The sequence below is a fragment of the Haliotis asinina genome, chromosome 1, assembly GCF_037392515.1.
Source record: "Haliotis asinina isolate JCU_RB_2024 chromosome 1, JCU_Hal_asi_v2, whole genome shotgun sequence".
Classification (NCBI taxonomy): Eukaryota; Metazoa; Mollusca; class Gastropoda; order Lepetellida; family Haliotidae; genus Haliotis; species Haliotis asinina.
The window spans coordinates 105,018,962-105,040,946 of record NC_090280.1 but is presented as its reverse complement, the minus strand read 5'-3'; the positions used below and the strand labels follow the sequence as shown (position 1 = coordinate 105,040,946).

Sequence of the window (21,985 nt, the reverse complement as noted above, 5' to 3'; positions counted from 1 at the left end):
ATTGCTTTCAGCAGTAATCAAGTTTTATCACTGTGAGCCAGTGTGGGGCACAACAGAAATGGAAATTTGACTTTAGCATAATGACTAAATGAGTGATCACTGATCGGGCCTCACTAAGCAATGGGGGCTCTATACAGGACATTAGTGCTGCAGAGAAGCCACTGAGGGGATATATGACACAAATCTATAACAATGGTAAAGAGTACAATAACATGTCAGCAACTGATGTGTCATTACATTCACTCAAAACATAACAAAATATTTATTTGACATGTTTTGACCATATGTGTTATGTATCACAACAATACTCAGTGACTAACCCTAAGGATCGTAAAGGGTACCTAACCCTGAACACACCCGAACTGGACCCAAGCCGAACCGTCCCCTTGATATTTAACCCAAACCGGCCCCGCCTCCAAACCGACCCTGGGTTAATTAACGGTAACGATGGTTAAAATAACTATCTTTAATGGATAAAGATTGCAATTTATAAAACACAGACTCAACTGACAACACAGACATAAAGAGTTCAATTCATTTGTTAAATATAAAACATAGACATAATTTACATTCAGACAGATAAAGATTTCAATTAATTTATTATATAATATATACTATATATACAGACATAAAGATTTCAATTAATTTATTATATAATATATACTATATATACAGACATAAAGATTTCAAATAATTCATTATTTACATACAGACAATTTTTTGAAATTTCATCAATTTATGTCTTTTGTAAGAATGTATGCAAGGTGATGATAATTGTATATGGTACAGTTGACACTGAGTGAAAGTATATGCTTAAGACAACATGTACATTAATTCGCTCACGATAATCCGTTCAAAGAAATATAAACAAAACACATTCACTTTAATCACTCAATGAGACGTACGTAAAAATGTAATTTTCTGAATAAAATTGATATTTTATACTTATTCTGACTCATGCAAATTGCTTATCTCCTCATCCCTGGCGAAGGTAGTGGAACACCTGAAAATCCCTTGAAGTTCCCTTCTAAAAGAAGCAGACGTAAAATACACTCACCCATGAGTAGCCTCCCCTTTCCCGCACTCCCGACCACGTGACAGGTCATGCTTGTCACTCTCTCCTTGTATATCGCCCAACACGCAAATATAGGAATTCAGCGTGCCTGTGCGGGGTGGCTGGCAGGGCTTTTGTCATGAGTCAGGATAAGTATAAAATATCAATTTTATTCACAAAATTATATATTTTTCCTTATCCTGACTCATGCTAATTGCTCACAGAATCCGACGGAAACGGCGGTGGGTCAGGCCACCCTGGATTCTGCTGGCTGTCAAAATTTACGTCCAATAAGGATTGCCTATCCAGTTGACCTGGCAATTGAAATTTGCAATAAAATCCCATCGTAAACCCAGATGGGCTGTCTGTTGACTATTTGCGTCAAAACTTGTGTGGTTTAGGTCGAGAGCATGAATTTCTAACATTCGTGCAGCTGTAGCCAAGGCAACTAAAAATAGTGTCTCCTGAGTTAGCAGTTTGATTGAGGTCCAGTCAAGTGGTTCGTACGCATCACTTGTGAGATGTTGAAGTACGATGTTTAGATCCCATGCTGGAGCTCTAAATCTACGTTGTTGATGTTCCAGTTTGAAAGAGCGTCGTAAGGCAAGTAACTCAGGTACTTTAGTCAACTTGGTTCCTGTTTCCACGGATGACTGAGCTGAGAGCTGCCAAGTATGTAGATAATGTGGAACCTTTCAGACCTCTGGACTGTCTTAGGTGACATAGTTATTCTGCTATCTGCGGATATGTAGCCTCCATCGCCGTGAAACCTTTCTTCTTAGCATATGTCTCAAACCGCTTCCATTTGTCATCATAAAGGGTGCGAGTGGATTTCCGCAAGGCTAAGGTAACTGCTTTAGCTGCTCTCGCCGAGTATCCTCTGTGTTTTAAACAGTTTTTAATATGCTCCACACGTGAAGTCGGAATACCGATTGATTTCCGTGCGTCTGTTTCATGTGTGGGTGAATGAGAAGATTTTTCCAATCTGGTAGTTGTAGTACTGGTTGTCTTAACTCTTCTATGAGTGTTGGAAACCAATGTCTCGTTGGCCAATAATGCGCGACTAAAGTCAGTTGTAGCCTCTTGGTCTGTTCTATTTTCTTGATGACTTTTGGTAGCAGCACTGGAGGGGGAAAAGCGAATGCGTTTAGTCCTTCCCATGAGATGCTCAGTGCGTCTGTTGCCCAGGCTAACGGATCTGGTACTGGAGATACAAACGTTGTTGTCTGTTTGTTGAACTTTGTTGCAAATAAGTCTATTTGTGGTGATCCAATGTCTGGCTGATTTGTTGACAGGCCTCCCGATGCAACATCCACTCTGTTGGTGATGGACGAAGAGGACGAGACAAAGCATCTGCCAGAATGTTGCAAGCTCCTGGAATGTGACACGCTTTTACTTGGAAATTCACACTGTCAACTAGATCAAAGAGTTGAAATGTCAGGAGTAGAAGAGATGGCGATCTTGTTGACCCCTGTTTGTTTATGTAAAAGGCCACTGTTGAGTTGTCTGTGTGTATCATCAGTAATTTGTCTTTCAACATTGTCACCCAGTGATGGATTGCATGAATGACCACTTTCATCTCCAACTGGTTGATATGAAGAGCTTGCTCTCCTTTGGTCCACATCCCTGCTGCTACTTCATTGTTTAGATGGGCTCCCCTTCCTTGCAGCGATGCATCTACGTAGAGATGGTTGTTGAATGCCGGCTCTATCATGTAAGTCCCTGCGCAAACGTTCGATCGGTGAGTCCACCAATGTAAAACAAGCTTCAGGTTGTCTGGGAGTGGAATATGACCTCTGTTGTTGAGATGAAGATTCAAGAAACGTTGTAACGGGTGTAGTTGTAGTCTTCCCCTTCTGGTCATGTCTTGTGCTGACGTGAGGAGACCCAATAGACACTGCCATTGTCAAAGTGTCAGCGGAGAGAGTAGAGCTTGATTTATCATGTCTTGAATCTTGACACATCAGTCCTCTGGGACGACAATCTGATTCGATGTTGTGATGAAACGAATCCTGAGGAAACTGAGATCTCATTGAGGTTCTACCTCCGACTTCATGTGGTTTACTAACCACTCCAGTTGTGTTAGTAGCCTGATTGCGAAATCTAACTGCAGTTTGAGTTGACTTTTCTCTTGATGCGCTTGTATGCCATCGTCCAGATAAAAGGCACTGTGGAACCCCCTCAGGTGTAGATAGTTGACTATGGTCTTGGTTACCCGTGTAAACAGCCACGGAGCCGAAGATATTTCAAATGGTAGGACTTTCCATTGGTAGTGTTGACCATTGAAAAGGAAGCGCAAATATTTCCTGGACTCTCAATGAATCAGGATGTGCAGGTATGCACCTTGTAAACTGATGCTGGCGAGATAATCTCCTGGACGAATAAGGAGTCGTGGTTGAGGTAGATGTACCATCTTGAAACGCTCTGGTTTTTGAAGGAAGTTCTTGTTGAATACCTGCATGTTGTATATAAGTCGAAATTTCTCTTTGGAATTCTTCTTGGGTACCAGGAAGATTGGGGAATAGAAACCAGGCATCAGACTCTGTGGCTCTATAACTTCTACTGCTCATTTACTGTTTTTGTGAGCGGTGGAATAGTTCTCAGCAAGATCTTGTAGCCCTCTCTCAGAATTTTCATGACTTAGTCGTCTATGAGGACTCTCCAGTTTTCCCAGTACAGTAGAAGACGTCCACCCACTTGAGATGGTTGTACGGGAACGGCTGGGGGTGGAAGACTCCAGTTGTTCCGAACCTGATCTTCAATAACGTCCTCTTCTCCCACCCCTAGACGTACTGCTGGATGTCTGGGGGGTGCTTGTTTCCTCCACGGGAGCGACAAAAAGAAGATGTCCTCTGTTTATGCAGTATTGAACGTTTTATCTCTTGCTCTTTGAACCCTGGAGAACTTGGACTTAAGGGTGTAACATTGATTAGTCTGCTTAAGTACTGATGTCAGAGTGTCGATAGACTTGATCATCATGACTTCTTTGGAGTTTTTAGCAACCGTCGTAGCTACCTCTTCAATCTTCCCATCGAAGAGAGTAGGTGCTGACCATGGAACTTGATACAAAGGTTTGGTAAAGTTCTCATCCCATGGCACTGTAGATAGTAGACCTTGTCGACAAAGTAATTTCAATCCCGCTGTAGTAGATGCCAAGTGATTGGCCATAAATTGCTGATCCTTCTGAGTTAACGACGGTACATGGTGTTGTTGAAACTTAGTTGCTGATTTAAATGCCGTAGATACCATTTCAGGAATTGTAGATATCGGAGGTATCGGCAGGAACGTAAGTGTATCAATGTCGTCATCCTTCATCATATAGCTATTTGCTTTGTTAGCGTCCTTGGATGGTGAAGCTAAGTCAAGTCCATTTGTGGTCCATGATGTAACCTCAGTGTCCGAAAATAGGGCTTCCTCCGATGATGACAATCGATAATGTCTATCTTCATCCTTCCATGAGTGTGAAGCATTCATTCCATGTTGACAATCTCTCCTATAAGAGTTCATGGTTATCGGGGGTGATGATTGTCGACAGCGCCTTCGATGAATTGGGGAGAGTGACGAAGACCTTCTGCGTTGATGAGTGAACCCGCAAGTACACTCAAACAAGCGGGAATCCTCACCGGCGTGAGTGCACCCACGCAAGCGTGACTCCTCACTATCGCGAGCGCACCCACGCCAGCGCGAATCCTCACTCCCGCGAGTACACTAACTTGGCGTGGTTGGTTCTCTCTCTCGACGTGAAGAGGGAGACTCTTCATCCTCTGGCGCGAGTGCCGTGCTGAGCTGTAGTCAAATGATGATGACGAGTGCACTCATCTCTCCTCTTCTAAACGTCGCTCCATGAGATTCATCATTTGCATTGTGAGCTGTTGCATGAAGACTCCTGGGTCAAAATGCAAAGTTTGTAGTGACGGTTGATCTATATCTACTGTTGATGGAGTCTGTGTTGTCTGGCGATTCTATGTTGTCTGAATGAATCTCAGCAGATGTGGTTAACAAATTACCCGAATTTAAATCACTTGTTTTAGACATGACTAATGCAAGTCACCGTTGCTTGTCCCTAGCATGTCTGTAAACAGACCGTGAAATTCTGAATCAGACAATTCTATACAAAATTTACAACGATTATTAGAAGAACAAATGGTTTGCATGTTGGGCAAATTAAATGAGGATCAAATGCCGACAGCTGCAATCTACATAGCAGACACGATTTCATCAATTGGGACTAAGTCTCAATTGAAGAAATACATGCTTAATATGACATAATTATGACAAATTTGATAACATATAATGCATATACATATCCAAAAAGCGAATACGAGCAGAATTTAGTTTAAAGACCAAAATAAGAAAGAACTTATCGCTGTATCGGGACCGCCCACGTCGGGCGATAAGGAGAGAGTGACAAGCATGGCCAGTCATGTGGCCGGTCATGTGGGAAAGGGGAGGCTACACATTGGTGAGTGTATTATACGTCCGCTTCTTTTAGAAGGGAACTTCAAGGGATTTTCAGGTGTTCCACTACCTTCTCCAGGGATGAGGAGATAAGCAATTAGCATGAGTCAGGATAAGGAAAAATTATCAGTTTAATTTGGGAGCTGAAGAATGTTTTACTTTTCATAATGTTAACAGAATTCATGTTGTGAAAGGTGGTTAAGGTGTGTTGAAAATATTGACAAATGTTCTACACATGGAATCGTGAGAAAATATGAAGGATGACATAATTTGTGAATTCGTTCCTGGAAACTTTGGCAGAACAAAGGTGAAACATGAATTCATGGTTTAAACATATTTATTTCCAGAAGAGGAATCGGATGGTGTCAGCCCTATCTGTCGACAACTGAAAATTATGATGTTGCTAATCATTGATAGAGTAAAATCGAGAGAGTGGTCAACAAACCATGATGGTGTTAAAGAATGTTTGCTTAGTGACTTAGTCAATCCTGAGTCTTTTTAACAATTTGTAAGAAATATAAGGTTGCAAACAAACTATTATTTTACGTTATGCACATATCATGAGGAAATGAATTAAGTTAATCATTTTAACAATTTGAAAGAGAATTAAGACTGCAAACAGACTATTATTTTACGTTATGCAAGTGGAAGGATAACCATTTTGGAGTTTCACATGCCACAAAACAAAAAATTCCATGGAAATTATGTTGTGAAATTGGGAATAGCAGGATTATTGAAATCCTGTTGAAAACGTATCTTTTGTGAATATATAATAGATCAGGAAACTGTTGTTATCACTGTAAAAATGGCAAATGCTATGGCACGGGGTACACTGACTGACAACATTAATGGAGGTCAGAATCTTTACCACAATGGATTCAAGTACAGAGTCAACAGAGGCAGAGCTCTGAAAACATACTGGAGATGTACAGTCCAGTATATTTGGTTGAAGGCCGATCTTGCCAACAGACGTACTGACTTGAACTACAGTACAAGGATCACATGTCAGAGTTGCTTCATCTTGGCTGAACATTCACATTACTGAAATGGACTTTATCGTCACAATTCTCAAGTGTTAATACCTTTATCACTTATATATTATATATCTGTATCAAAACATATTGTGCGAATGTATATGGTCCGAATGAACGCTATATACCCCGTTACTTTGTGGGGTATAATAAACATATGGTGCACTGTTGATATCACACTGTGTTTTTATCTCATTAAGGCCGAGAGACGCGTATGTGCTGCAAATTAATTAACTTCTGACAGCGAAAGCCACATATGGGCGGTAACAAAAGCATCTCTTATTCAGCGAGAGCCGCAAATGTTCGTCAGCAGCAAGTACCTCTCATTCAGCGAGAGACTCACATGTGCGTTTTACATTTGGAATTTGTACTGTACCAATTATTGCAATCAGTTTAGTAGTACTGATCAAAGATTAGCCTTTCTTACGAGAGAAATTACCTTTTGTGTTAATCAGGAGAAGTATTATAGTGTTTTCATAACAATTGCTAGCAATGTCATGGGCTTAATCAGGTAAATGAACACATGTCTGCCAGAAAGGGGTTATGAAATGTTGTTGCAGGAGGTAAGTGTTTGTTACTCGTCATTGGAAGTGAATACTAAAATACTGTTTTTGCACACTGTTTGAATTAACGGTGATGAGGTTACAAAACCTTCATCAAAATGCAAATACTACCTAATAAATATAAAACAAGATGCGAAATGACAAGGACATACAAAGCATTCACTATTGATTTTTCATAATTCTAAAGTTGATATTACATAACTGAGTATGACATGAAAACTCTTGCATCGACTCATAATATATAAATTACTCATAAACCATACAAATTTTGTTCAAGCTGTTGAAAGTTTGTGTTGTTGAATGTTGATTTGAAATGTTACCTTTCAATGCAATTTACATCAGCATTGTGTTTGTATTTGATGTCTGTAATTATCTGATCCAGTGTAATTATCAGTGTCTCTATTGGACCCATCGTCAATAAAAGCAGGATAATACAATTCACTCAGACAACAGTAATGAGATATTTGAGCAACCTGTGGCAGAATGCATGTCAAGTTACGCCCTTGTTGAAAGTTTTGTCCCGACAAGTGTAAAACAAACTAATGCACCGTTATATCATTGGACAACCTGTTTTATGAAGTGACAGTCACGACCATTATCGATCTTGTTGAACCTTGTTGGCATTCAAAATAAATATAGGCATGCCCATCTTCATAAATATTTGGGGGGATTCAACTGCAAGTGTATACATTATAATAAATCAGTATTGTGTCATATTATAAATACTATAATACATGTATTTCAATTAGGATATTCATTCGTAACAAAGTGCAAATTATATTTAAATGTTCAGCAAGCCATTATGTTTGATGTACTTCTGGGGTGTGCTAAACGGTTGGATTGGGTTATCTGGGGTAATAATAATTGTATTGTGGCACTTTGAGCGCTTTAAGGAAAAATAAACTTGCCAAAGTGGTTGTTAGTCCTGTGTGTACATTTCAGGCATCCTCACGATTATGTATGTTCACGATACACAAACTTTTTCATGACAGCTAGAGTTGATAAAGCCAAAATCCAGCATATCAATTGGTCAACGATCAAGCAAATAATCAATCTGTAACCAAGCTGTCTCGTGACCAAACGTGCTCTTCAGAAATTTAGCCAACGCCCCATCACCTGTCATTTCCTCTGTGACAGGTATCTCATGATACAATTGGTCATAGATAACAAATCAGCCACTATATTGAACAGATGAGATACAAAACATTCTATTTGGGATCTTTGATGACACCCCATCCCATGACCCTTTGTCTTATATATATATATATATGTGCAAGGAATAGTATTATACAATATGTATACATGTATGTTTTCTGCGTTAAACATGTTAAATCTAGATGAACCAAAGCGAATAAACTGTGAATCTGCTCCATGTAAATCACAGACTAGCGTATTAGTACTTTCCTTTCCTAATATACACTAGCAATGTATCACCGAAAATGCTTCTTTCATAGATAGCATGTAAGTAAATTCTTTATTGCCACTGACATAAATGCTTTGTACAATTTAACCTCACACAATTTAGAGGGACAATTTGTTTAAGAATGTCTCATGTCTTAAATACAAAGAATAAATACATATTACAAGAAAATATATCTGTACATGCCACCAAAGATCTACCAGAGAAAGTGCAATAAAATTACGTGAAATGTAACATATATGATATGTATTCACTCCTGCTTTCTTTCAACATATATCTTTACAACACAATTAAATAATAAAACAATCAGGACTATCTCATATGAAACCTGTCCGGGATATCAGGCGTGATTAGCCCTAATTAGTCTCGCCACAGCCAGCCAGGCAATCAGCACAGGGTTCCAGGTGTTGAGCAGTGAAGTGGCTCTCAGGCTTAATGAGTTAATTGGTTTGTTAACTGCGAGCACACTGAGCGTGAAGTCACTCATGTGGAACATCATCTCCCTTTCCCCGGACTGTTGACAAGTAATTTGGACGGATCGTTCTTGGTTGTTGACAGTCTGGGTATAAACCAACTGGATTGGTAAACAAGCAACATATTGCTTATGTTAATACCACTCCAGGATACAAATAAAACAGTCGTGAGGAGAAAAGCATGCACATGTCAAACAATAAACAACAGTTTTCTGAGACTGTAACAATCAACAATTAAAACTTGACAACAACCTATAACATGAAGATCATCAGTGTCGGAAGTGCAATTTCTTTCTTACTATTACAACACAAATCATGTTTATCGTTAGTGGATCCACTAGAGTGGCTGCATAGTATTGATTTGATATCATATCCTTTGCTATAGAAGTGCATTTTATGTCTTATGTCAGAGTAATAAAGCATGAAAAGAAATAGTGACTCGGATCTTTGTAAGAGTAGCCACAAGAACAAGATGGATTGGAAGATAAAAATTGTTCATATTTATCAAACAATTGGTAGTGTTCTCAACAGGATAAAGAAGACGGATATTTTCGGTATCCATTGGGGTCATATACGGATACCGATGCAAATTAGAGAGGTCATATGCAAATTTTAGGGACTACTGTCACAGTGTAAACAAACACGGTGCCGAGGGTCGTCGATCTGTTCGAATGGACGGCAGGACTGTCAGTGCTTTGATCTCAACCTGGTTATGATAGATGGAGTAGACTACAAAGTGAGATACAAACATCAGTTCCCCGATCGAAATATCAGTGTTAACGAGAGAACGGAACTGGAATCCAGGTGCACAAACTCACGCTAACATTAAATTGTATTTGTTGTTCAAAGGGTTGCTTGAAGGTTTCAGACGTTCCACTCGAGTTTGTGGTTATTTTTCAAACATTAGCTAAAATTTGTCGACAACCAAATGTGCTTTAACATAAAAATGTACTGGGAACTAGATGACCAAATGCAGTCATCTCCGTAATTAGTAGGAACCGCGTCACCGAGCAAGGCTTGCTAAATACAATGTTTATTCCCAGTGCAGGATATTAACCACCCCAAAACACACTCGCATGATAACTTATATTTATGTGCATTTAAATCACAGCAACTGAGCCTGAGGCACGAATAATCTGACATAGATAATCTGACAGAATCTTGACCCTGAGTTTAAATTAAAGTAGGTTTGATTATTATATGACACACTAATTTTGTTCTTAAAACTACCCAGAGTAGCCGATTCTCTATGATCAGTAGACGAAGAATTCCACAATCTTACAGTATCTGGGAGAAATGACTTAGCATCGATTGCACTTTTGCTATCGATAGTTTGGCACTTCAAACGGTCTCAGAAACTGTAGTTTGCAGTGTCAGATACCTTAGGTGAATGTGAATTTATGATGTGGGATTTATGTGCTATGCTTATATTGAATTAACATGATTAATGTGCCAATTTTGTGGATACGACACAACTAGATGTAAGTACATGTGTTAGTAGAGTTTAACATTGTATAGTTTTGCAATCGATCGTTTATGTTCTTACAAGGATTACATAAAATGTCCTCTACCACAGTATCTCCATGTTCAGCAGCACTTGCATCTTCACTCGCCTATTATCGACACTAACATTCGCAATTATATTTTCAAACATCAATATTACATGCAAAGACATATGAATAAGGAAAGAGTTCCGCCCGTAGCCCTCTCTTTTCACACAGTAAAAGGGAGTCCTTCCCCGGTGTAATATTACAACACTGAAATAAGTTCATTGTGTTTAATACCTGTTCTATTTTATTGAATCTATATTTAGGGTGAGGCATGCATGTCCTTTAGCAATTTTAGTTTTTGATAGGGTCAGGGGGTATGGGCGGAACTCTTACCATGAATTATGTATATTTAAACGGCTAGAGTGCAGTTTACCCGGTGCGCTATCCAGGGACTGCTGAGCACTTGCTAATGAGAGTGCTACTGTATCCTTAGCCCTTGGGCACCCCTCTTCAAGATCCTTAGCCCTTGGGCACCCCTCTTCAAGATCCTTAGCCCTTGGGCACCCCTCTTCAAGATCCTTAGCCCTTGGGCACCCCTCTTCAAGATCCTTAGCCCTTGGGCACCCCTCTTCAAGATCCTTAGCCCTTGGGCACCCCTCTTCAAGATCCTTAGCCCTTGGGCAACCCCTTCTAGATCACAGGCGCCCACCGCGGGTCCAAAAGATCAGTAAACTAAGTCCCGGTTTACTATCTAACCCCTTTAATATATAACCTACAAAGGTGCATCACCAAATCACCGCGACGTGATCAAAAACAGGACAATTTCGCACTCATCATCGAATATATATTATTTTAAAAGTCTCACGAGCATCAGAAACTTCTGTCCACATTTCTGATGTGTGTGGGAGGCATGTACACAGGCCTTTCGAGGGGATGCACTTCTTGTTTTTAATAAAATCGCCAAAGACCGAGTTGCTGCTCCAAGCTGTATTCTAGCCGGTTTGAAAAGATAGTTCGTTATATTTCGATTGACAAATGATTCTCTGATCACGAGAGGAAAAAACACAAACAGGTGCGCGCGAAGGGTGCCAGTCTAATCGCCCCAGCGACAAAACGCCCCAGCAAATTTGGTCAAATCGCCCCAGATATTTGGTCAAATCGCCCCAGGTTTGGTCAAATCGCCCCAGGGGGGTAGTCAAAACGCCCCAGTTTATTCAAAATGGTTTGATATATGCCATAAATGCATGGTTTTGTCAACTTCCATACTATATTCTTCACATAATATTATGTGTTATATTATTAGTAATATCCCATGCCTAGGTAACACCGTAATACCAATTATTTGGTAAAGAATTACAATCTGTATAAAATTTCAATGTTACAGCCTTCACATAATACTATGTAGTAATGTTTCTGATAAATATTTAACTAGTAAACTGATAAGAGCAAAAGTAATATTCATGGATAGACAACACATATAACACCAATTATTTGCGTGTTATCTATGCTTTTCTAAATTACAAGAATTAAATAAAAGGCTTGTATAGAATGTTTTTTTGGCCGTAAATGTACAGTTTTTGTCAGCTAGTATGGGACTTAATACATATCAAAACAATCTACAGCTGCTCTTGTCAAAAAGTGCGGCCGTAAATGCATAGGTTTTCTCAACAAGTAGAGTATAATACTTATGAAAACAATTTGCTATTTTTTTTAAATTACTTTTGTCAAAAAGTGAGGCCGTAAATTCATAGGTTTGGTCAACAAGTATGGTATAATACTTATCAAAATCACAAAAACCTGTAGAGAGCAAAAGGCACCACTTTGGGGTCTGCCACACATATCTAGAAAGTTTTATTGACAGATATTAAGAAGTTTTTGAGTTCTTCTCTGGAAACGAAACACACCTCTCACTTTTCAGACTAGGTCCGAAACATTTCCATGGAAACCGAGAAAACAATACTTCACAAGAACCTGTACATAGCAAAAGGCACCACTTAACTCATTAAGCCCTGGAGCCACTCCACTGCCCAACACCTGGCACCCCTCGCTGACTGCCTGATTGCTGCGACGAGGCTAATTAGTGCTAATCATGCCTGATTTCCCTGGCAGGTCTCGGATATGACAGGAAACTGTCTAGTCTCACAAACAAGTACTGATTATTTAATTGTGTCGTAAAGATGTAAATGGGAAAGAGGCCGATGTGAATACATATATTACAGCATTTCATGTAATTTATTACCTGTGTCCCTCATACCCCTTTGCCAGTGTGTGCTGTATTTTTATCAACACCTACGCGGTCTTTGTACGTACGAGATGAACAAATATACAAATTCCTCCAGTTTCTCTCATCGTATGGACTGAATTATAATATATTATTTACAATAGAGTTTATAAAGAGGGGGTCTTGCATTATAATCGTCTATATTTTTTGCCAATACATTGCTCGTGCTTACTGTCTATTTCAAGGAAAGTATCAATAGGTGTGTAAGTAACATGGAACATATAGAGATTTATAGTTTGTCACTTTGTTCATCTGAACTTAACGCTGCAAACATACATCACCATTCATACACATACATATTGCATGATACATTTATCATCACTCAACGTTAAACAAAGCTTCCCATCGTGTGATGGGATAAAGTTTTCCGAATGTAATGTTTTATATCTCACTCATTATATTGGCTGATACTTTGACCAATCGTATCGTGAGAACCTGTCACATAGGAAGGGCAAGGTGATGGGGCGTGGCCTAAATTTCTGAAGAGCACGTTTGGACACTCAAAGTGATAGGGTAGAGATTGATTATTGGCTTTATCGTTGACCAATGGCTATGTTGTGTTTCGGCTGTCTCAACTATCATGCAACAATTTGTGTATTGTAAACATAACATCAGTTACTGTAATGATGTATGAAAGAAACACATAAGACATATGGGAGTAGACTGACACTATGATGAGTGTATTCGTTCTCAGATGGTGAACACGCATGTCTTAGTATTTTGGAAATGTAAAACAATAACGACTGAAATGCAACAATTGAAGAGAATGAGTGAATTTAGTTTTACGGCGATTTTAGCTATATTCCAGCAGTATCGCGTGGGCTTCACACATTGTGCCCAACAACTGACAAGAATGGTATACGGTACCATTTGTACAACACAACTAGTGCATAAAGCGTTATCGTCCTTGGAACAAGTCTTTTTGGTAGGCCTCAAAACAGTCAACGCACAAAAACACATCACAGCTTGAACATCTGCATTTGATGTCTCGACGTTTGCCAGTCCGTTTCATTGTATGTAAGACATATTTAAACCAAATGATGTCCCTCTCATATCATTGTGAGAGATTAAATTGTTCAAAACATCTATGTCAATGGCAGTAAAGACGAATTTACGCACATGCATAATAATCTATGAAAGAAGCATTTTTGCTGATACATTGCTAGTGTATACTGAATACTTTCAGGAAAGTACTAATAAGCTAGTCTGTGACTTACATATACCAGATTCAGTTTGTCGCTTTGGTTCATCTAGATTTAACGCAGAAAATATACGAACATACATGCATACATATTGAATAATGATATTCCTTGCACATACATAAGACAAAGGGTCATGGGATGGGGGTCATCAAAGTTCCCGAATAGGACGTTTTGTATCTTAACTGTTCAATATAGTCCCTGATTTGTTATCTATAACCAATCGTATCATGAGATACCTGTCACATTGGAAATGACAGGTGATGGGGCGTGGGCTAAATTTCTGAAGAGTACGTTCGGTCACTAGACAGCTTGGATACAGATTGACTATTGGTTAGATCGTTGACCAATCGATATGCTAGATTTCGGCTTTATCAACTCTAGCTATCATGAAAAAGTTTGTGTATCGTGAACATACATCATCGTTAGGATGCCTGAAATGTACACGTAGGAGCAAGCACTTTGACGAGTTTATTTATTTTTTTTTGAAGCGCTCAAAGCGCTACAATCCGATTATTTTTACCCCGGATAACCCAATCCAATCATTGAGTAGAGATAGTATTTATTTGGGTATACTTTTTGCGCACACTACTTGTACATCAAACATAATGGCTTGCCGAACATTTCAATATAATCTGTACATTGTTACGAATAAATATCATAATTCAAATACACGTATTATGGAATTAAAAAAGTAACACGATACTGATTTATTGTGATGTATACACTTGTAGTTGAATCTCGCCAAATATTTATGAAGACTGGCATACGTCTATTTGTTTTGAAAGCAAACGAGGTTCAGAAGATTGGCAATGGGCGTGACTCCACAAAACAGGTTGTCCAATGATGTAACAGCGCATAAGTTTGTTTTACACTTGTCACGGGACAAAAGTTTACCTGGACATGCAATCGACCAGAGTCTGTTATTTTGAGGTTGAAAGAGGTGTTCATATATTTAGTGTTGTCTCATTGAATGATTACACGCATCAATTCCGTAACTGATATATTATCCTCCTTTTATTGACGATGGATCTGATACACGTGATCATTACACAGGATAAGATAATTACAGGGATGAAATACAAACGTTTCTTACACAATGCTTATGTAAATTGCATTGAAAAATCACATTTCAAATAAGCATGAAACAGCTTGAACAAAATACCCCAGTTACCTTTGTATGGATTATGTGTACTATATATGTATATTATGAGTAGATGCAAGAGTTATCACTTCATATTCGATTATGTATTATTGTCAACTTTAAAAGTCAACAGTCGCAAATGAATTAGGTCTAAATTAGTAACTTGGTTTATTTCAAATCTACACGAGTGTAATACAGTATTGCTATTTATGTCTACGATTCATTATATGAACTATTACAGCGAATAAATGAATGATTTCATTTAGAAGAAGGTTTTGTAACCTTGTCACCGTTAATTCAATCAGTGTGCAAACATAGTATCTTAGTATTCACTCCCAATGACGAGTAACAAACACGTATCTCCTGTAACAACAACTCATAATCCCTTTTCTTGCAGACGTGTTCATTTGCCTGTATAAGCCCCCGACATTGCAAGAAATTGTTATCAAAACACATTAATAGTTCTTCTGATTAACACAGAAAGTAACCTCTCTCGTAAGAAAGGTTAATCTTTGATCATTACTGCTAAATTGATTGAAATTATAGGTACAGCACGAATTTAAAATGTAAAACCCCCAATATGCGGCTCTCGCTGAATGAGAGGTGCTTTTCATAACCCCCAATATGCGGCTCTCGCTGAATAAGAGGTGCTTTTTATTACCCCCAATACGCGGCTCTCGCTGTGAGAAGCTAATTAATTTGCCGCATATATGTGGCTCTCGGCCTTAATGAGTTATAGGTTCTCACTGATATATCTACCAAGTTTTGCAGGAAAATATTGAACGGTTTTTGAGTTCTGCTCACTAACACCAAAATGTTCCATGGAGAAACAAAGAAAATATAAATGCCAAAAAATAAAAACAGTAAATAGCAAAAGGCACAACCATAGGATGAGATAACTACATCTATCAAGTTTGGTCTAAAAATATTGAACGGTTTCTGAGTTATGCTCCGGACAGGACAGGTTCCCCTATACCCTTTACATGCACCATCTGCAAAGAGACACCGAGGGAAAGCAGTCCCGTAGACCACTCATTTCATGGACGAGTGGAAAGCATGATGTTATGATTACACAATGCCAAACAAACAACTATGCATTTACAGCATTTACAATAAATATTTTATACAAACCTTTTACTGTATTCAGATTGTAACTCTTTACCAAATAATTGGTATTACGGTGTTACCTAGGCATGGGATATTACTAATAATATAACACATAATATTATGTGAAGAATATAGTATGGAAGTTGACATAACCATGCATTTATGGCATATATCAAACCATTTTGAATAAACTGGGGCGTTTTGACTACCCCCCTGGGGCGATTTGACCAAATATCTGGGGCGATTTAACCAAATTTGCTGGGGCGATTTGACGGGCACCTCGCGCGAAAACAGAAGGTCTTTGTCAAAGGAGCGAAACGTCTAACTACCGATGTTTGTTTGTAAATGTATACACTGTATAAAGATTACCTTGACTGTTTCAAGAGATGCATTTTCTAGAATGACAATCAAACGCTTTTCCGTTGTAGACTTTGAAATATGTTTGATAATATGTGGCTTTTCCACAGTTGCACGTTTTACTTTGGGGGCTGCCATCTTTGTTCTGTAAAGCACAAATAATACAAAAAACGAAACTTAATTTGTCTTGATAAACATGGAACGGGTGCAATGCCGTTCATATTTAATAATCGTTAAAACATAAACATGTACATGGGTTTCGTTCAATATAATATCAGCAAAATCAATCTACATGAATTTTACACAAACACTTGAATGTGCAATATTCGGTTTTATTGATATACTAAATTTTTGCATACTGGTTTCACTTATGGCAAACGCATCAAGTTATTCGCCGATACATACATGTATAACGAAAGACAGGAATCTAGTAATTTTTTCATTACTTTCCAGAAGCAATGAATTTCTCATTTTAGGAATTATTTTTCCCTAGATTCATTATAGGGAAAACAGACTGTAGTATGGACATTCAATTTTATTCAAAGTTGTTCCATAAAATAAGTTCCTATGGCCGCCATCTTGTTGTTGTCATATGCAACGATAACCTGGCGAAAGCAATATCGATACGGGGCGGGAAAGATGTGTTGTGCCGAGCCATTTTAGCTGCCCCGTGATTAATGATGTACTGATGGTTTGTTTACAGAGACAGTTTATCAGTGGGGCAACGCAAAAAACAACAACACCCAAAACCAAAACAGAATAAAAACAAAAAAAATGGCAAAGACTATTCAATACATTTGTGTGATTTCACACAAGAATATATTTCGAAGATGTGGGATGTTATGAAAGTTTCGGTTTGACACACAAAAGTGCTGGAAGACTCAACTTGTTTATACACTGAAGAAGAAACTATGATGCTTAAATATATTTTTTCTATGTGTGAGACAGTGTAGTAAGGCGAAGGAGTTGGACTTAATCAGTGACGTCACAGACTTATAGACAAGTTTCTTCATAGGAAAAACATTTACAATGAACCGAAAACAGTCTCGACCAGGGACCAGGAATTCTCAGGTTAGTTTGTTAGCTACCGAGTCACTTAATTAGCACTGCAGGACTGATTAGAATCAACCTTTATTGTTTTAATGTTTTGTTTAGGGGCGGGGGTTCCCCTAAATGGAAATTCCGAAATTAGTCCTAAAGGGAAACGGGAGACGGTGTTTTCGTAGACTGAACCAGTTCGTAGATGCGGTGATTTCGTAACCCAGACTGTTTCGTAGATGGTGATTTCGTAGAAGTGTATATATAATTGAATAATATTATTCTGCAAGCATATTAATTCTGATAAACCACCAGGCTTATGTATTGTGAAGATTTTTTTGTTTTGTTTTCAGTGATACAAAGCTATGCTTTCTTTCAGCAATATGAAATTTGGAACAGCTGAGGACCTGAAAAGTGTGATTGAAGAAGGAATGAATATTATCCTGTATCTCCTCTTTATGTAAATGTGTTTAGATTATTTATACAAAATTTGTTGTGATGATGATTATTTGATGACGTAGGGATTGTTTTGTTCTTTCGTTGTGAAAAATGTCACTTTGTGTTCAGTGGCGTAATAAACGTGAAGCAACGTAATATATGAAAGAAAGACTACTGAGTTGTGACAAGAGAGATAATTTAATATATTTATGAACAAGAGAGATAATTTAATATATTTATGAACAAGAGAGATAATTTAATATATTTATGAACAAGAGAGATAATTTAATATATTTATGAACAAGGGAGATAATTTAGTATATTTATGAACAATAACAATAAAATGACTGATTTCTTTTTGCCATCTTGAGCTTTATATACCATAACTGTTTGTATAGGTATATGTTTGTCAGTGAATTCCGCAAATAAGAAAATAATGAAATTGTTAAACAGTTTTCACTGTTTACTCATCGAAGCCATTCGGTTGCAGTTAGTTGTTGTGAATGTTAATTTACTTGGAACTAGTGAGTTGTTTTGATTGGATTTTGTTAATTACTTTGGTGGTGACCCATCCACCTTCTACAGTGCTACTTCTGGTCTTGTGTCTGTGTATTTGAATGTTGCTCAATTCTGTGGGAACAGGAAGTAGTGAGTTGTTTTGATTGTGAAATACTGTGTGTTTATTCAAGTGACCAACCCACTCTATCCTACTTCTCCACTGCTACTTCTGGGCTTGTTTCCGTAGTTGAATGTTGATCATACTTACCTATTATGTAATTTGGTTTTTATTTCAGAAAACCCAGAGATTATTATTTGCATGCCGCTCATCATGTTGTTGTTTTTTAAACACAGATCATATTTACCTAATATATTGTTTTATTTCACCAAACTTATACACGTTAGTAGTATAGGGAATAGGGGTTCTGGACCACTTTCAAGAAATGTCTCTACAAAGCCTTATTTACTAAATAAGGCTTTGGTTGGGCCCTTAGCTCTTGCTACTATTACCCCTACTACAAAAAAGTTGGCGGTAATTACTATGCCTACTTTGTGTTGGTAGGAGGTAACACTGTGCCGTACGGTACGATCAATAATTCTTCTCTTACAAATCCCCTACCCGGCCCATCCCTCAAGTAGTACAAGTTAGGTTCGTCGGCTTTCATATCCACTTTATCTATGTTGTAAGTTTTGACTGACCATATAGGATCGGTGGCTCGCTTACGGCTATCGCCCTCGTGTTCCCCCGGCTGGTATAGATACCTCACACTATAAAAAGTTGGGGCCTATGTCACGTTTATATCGATGAAACAGTTTAACGTGAACCGCCTACGATCTCTTTGGTGTTCATAATAAAGGCTTGCTGGGCTTTTTGTATCCCCTGTTCTATGTACTTTTTTTTCTCGTCCTCGCTGATAGCAGACTTACGAGACTTGGACCGAATATCTTGTCTCATTCCGTTATATTTTTTGAGTTCAGAGAGGATTGAACGAAACTCCTCTTCTGAGATCTTACTATCAGAGAGTGCCGTGGAAATACGCTCACTCATTGTGTTCAGCTTTGCTTCGGCCAGAACCCTGATCTCGTCGTGTTTCAATGCCTTACGATTAAGTCTGCGTGATACTAACTTAAGCGCCAATCCTGCTAACCCTGCCACCCCTGCCGTTATTTCAATACCTAGCACTATAGGTGCGGCCACGATGGTAGCTAACAACCCAACGCCTGCCGCACCTAGTCCCATGCTGGTTACCATAAGGGTAGTGTCAGCCCCGTCCACGATATTGAAAGCTCTATGGTACTTTTTACATAGTGCTTTCCGCGTGTCACGGTCTTGTTCTAGTTGGCGTTTCACATCACATAACTGCCTCAAGCGGAACCCATCTACGGTTTCCAGCGTCTTCGCTACTTCCTCTACGACTGGGTACAGACCCATCCTATAATATATATTTTGAAAGATATTTTAATTGGGGTTCAGTTAAAAGTCTATTAATGAATTTGAAGTCTACAAGATCTAGACCATCAGTTATGGTAATAGGTGAGAGTTTAATATAATTTCCTGTTGTAATAAAAACCCCACTGAGGCTTATTAAGTGGTTTATATGACCCAAGGGGATTTCCTGTTGCATAACAATACGACAATATTGACCTAGGTGTTCGTCAACCCAGTGTATTGACACCCCGGGTAAAATTTGGTGTACTCTTGAGGTGTTTTCATTGTCTAATTTTTTAAATAAGACTTCTATGATGAGTGTGAAAGGGTTTAATATTCTATCAACAATGCTATAAGTATTATTGCTAAATGTTAATTTATTTTTTACTATAGTTATTAACCTTATTTTTTCGTTAATAATAGTTCTCATGTATAATTTCCCATCCGGAATGAAATCCCCGACCCAGATGCTGTTGTTCCTAATCTTAGAGATCCACGCATTTTCGTCTATTGTGATATAAGGTGAGGTGAGTGTTAAGTTGATCAGCCATTTGGGCTCTTTAAAATCTGATAACGGCACCCGTCTGTACACGTTGTCTTTGAAGTGCAGGATATATAATTCATCTTCCTCACCAGGCTGATCGAATCCCTCCGTGTCTCCTAGGTCGTTAAGCGTAGTGTTGGGATGATGACTGGTCATTATTATACTATTACGATATAATTTCCAACTGGTTTTCTGATAATAATTCAGGGGTTAACTTCATACCCATGAAGTGTATGTTGTCAGGCAGGAAGATATTGATTAGTGATATCTTGTTTTCCACGATCACGTTGACCCCCTGCAGACTGGTCTTGGAGTCGACACCCACCCGCACGTAAACATTGCAAACTTGAAACTGGTGTTGTTTCACCCACCCGAGTTTGATCCCCTTCACGATCTCGACATCATTCCCCGATGGTTCCCCTAGGTAGACTTTGATGATCAGTGTTGAGTTTGCCGGTAGACTCTCTAGTATCTTAACCACACCTTCGAATTCAGACACCAACTGCAATTTCACGTTTTGTATGGCTGGTTTACTCGATAGCATGTGGGCTGCTATAGTGTTGACTGGGCTGACGACTATGCTACGTCTCTGAGTTGGGACGTAAGCCACGAGCAGGGTTCCATTGTTCACGACTTTGTTTAGGTGGTTGTCTTTGTTATCAGTGAACACGTAGGGGGAGACGAGTCTAATATTGAGAAACCAGTCGTTATCGGGTAACAACACCCACTTGTCATCTTCGGTGAAGACGAGCATATATGGTTTGTTTTGGACGACGGTAGTGCTCTCAACATCGTCTAAGTCGAACAGTTTACCACCGAACGATGGGTATATTATCCAATTATTATCACCGGTGTTGACAAGGGCGTACTTAGTGTTGACTGTTGCTCTTGTGGTATCTATCATATCACTTAGGGTTCCACCGGAGGGGATTTCAACGCGTTTGTAAATGTTGTTTTTCAGTTGCAAGGCGTACGATTTACCATCTACTCCGGGAGCGTCGAAACCGCGCGTGTCTCCGAGGTCGGAGATCCCGATATTGACGCATTTTTTCACTCCGGGCCCTTGTGCGCTGGTCATTTTACATGAAGCGTTAAGCTGAGGTATCCTATATTTACAGGATTATGATTTATATCTAACACCGATATTGTCAGCTCAGGTATGTTGCCCTGGGTTAATCTCTTATACTGCCGTGGTGAAAACGACTCGGTTCTACCGTCGTTGAATTTCTCAGTTTTCACCGGCACTGCTCTCAGTATAGTGGAAGGGTGACCTCCTTGAATGTTATACGTTGTGCTCACCTGACCGAGATGAATGTACAGCTCTCGGTACGGTACTAGGTCGGGTAACTTCGTGCCTGTGACGGTTGTTGTTGGTTTTATCTCGTCAGGAGACATACCGAGTATCCTCGCTAATGGTCGGCCGAGCCTCAAGGAGGTTCTTCCGTTGTTGATTAACACCAC

At 38.9% G+C, this 21,985-nt stretch overlaps 2 protein-coding genes across 2 annotated transcripts in view; one reads left to right on the top strand and one right to left on the bottom strand.

Annotated features, from left to right (window-relative positions):
- Positions 1-16,725, bottom strand: part of LOC137257784 (ribosomal RNA small subunit methyltransferase NEP1-like) — a 34,789-nt gene extending 18,064 nt beyond the window's left edge. The window contains exon 1 of the mRNA XM_067795219.1: positions 16,590-16,725. Coding sequence (XP_067651320.1) covers positions 16,590-16,715 — 126 coding nt within the window. The 5' untranslated portion in view covers positions 16,716-16,725. The remainder of the gene's footprint in view (positions 1-16,589) is intronic.
- Positions 16,726-17,138: 413 nt separating this feature from the next.
- The window catches only part of LOC137257761 (uncharacterized), a 77,524-nt gene continuing 72,677 nt past the window's right edge, over positions 17,139-21,985 (top strand). The window contains exon 1 of the mRNA XM_067795186.1: positions 17,139-17,648. Coding sequence (XP_067651287.1) covers positions 17,607-17,648 — 42 coding nt within the window. The 5' untranslated portion in view covers positions 17,139-17,606. The remainder of the gene's footprint in view (positions 17,649-21,985) is intronic.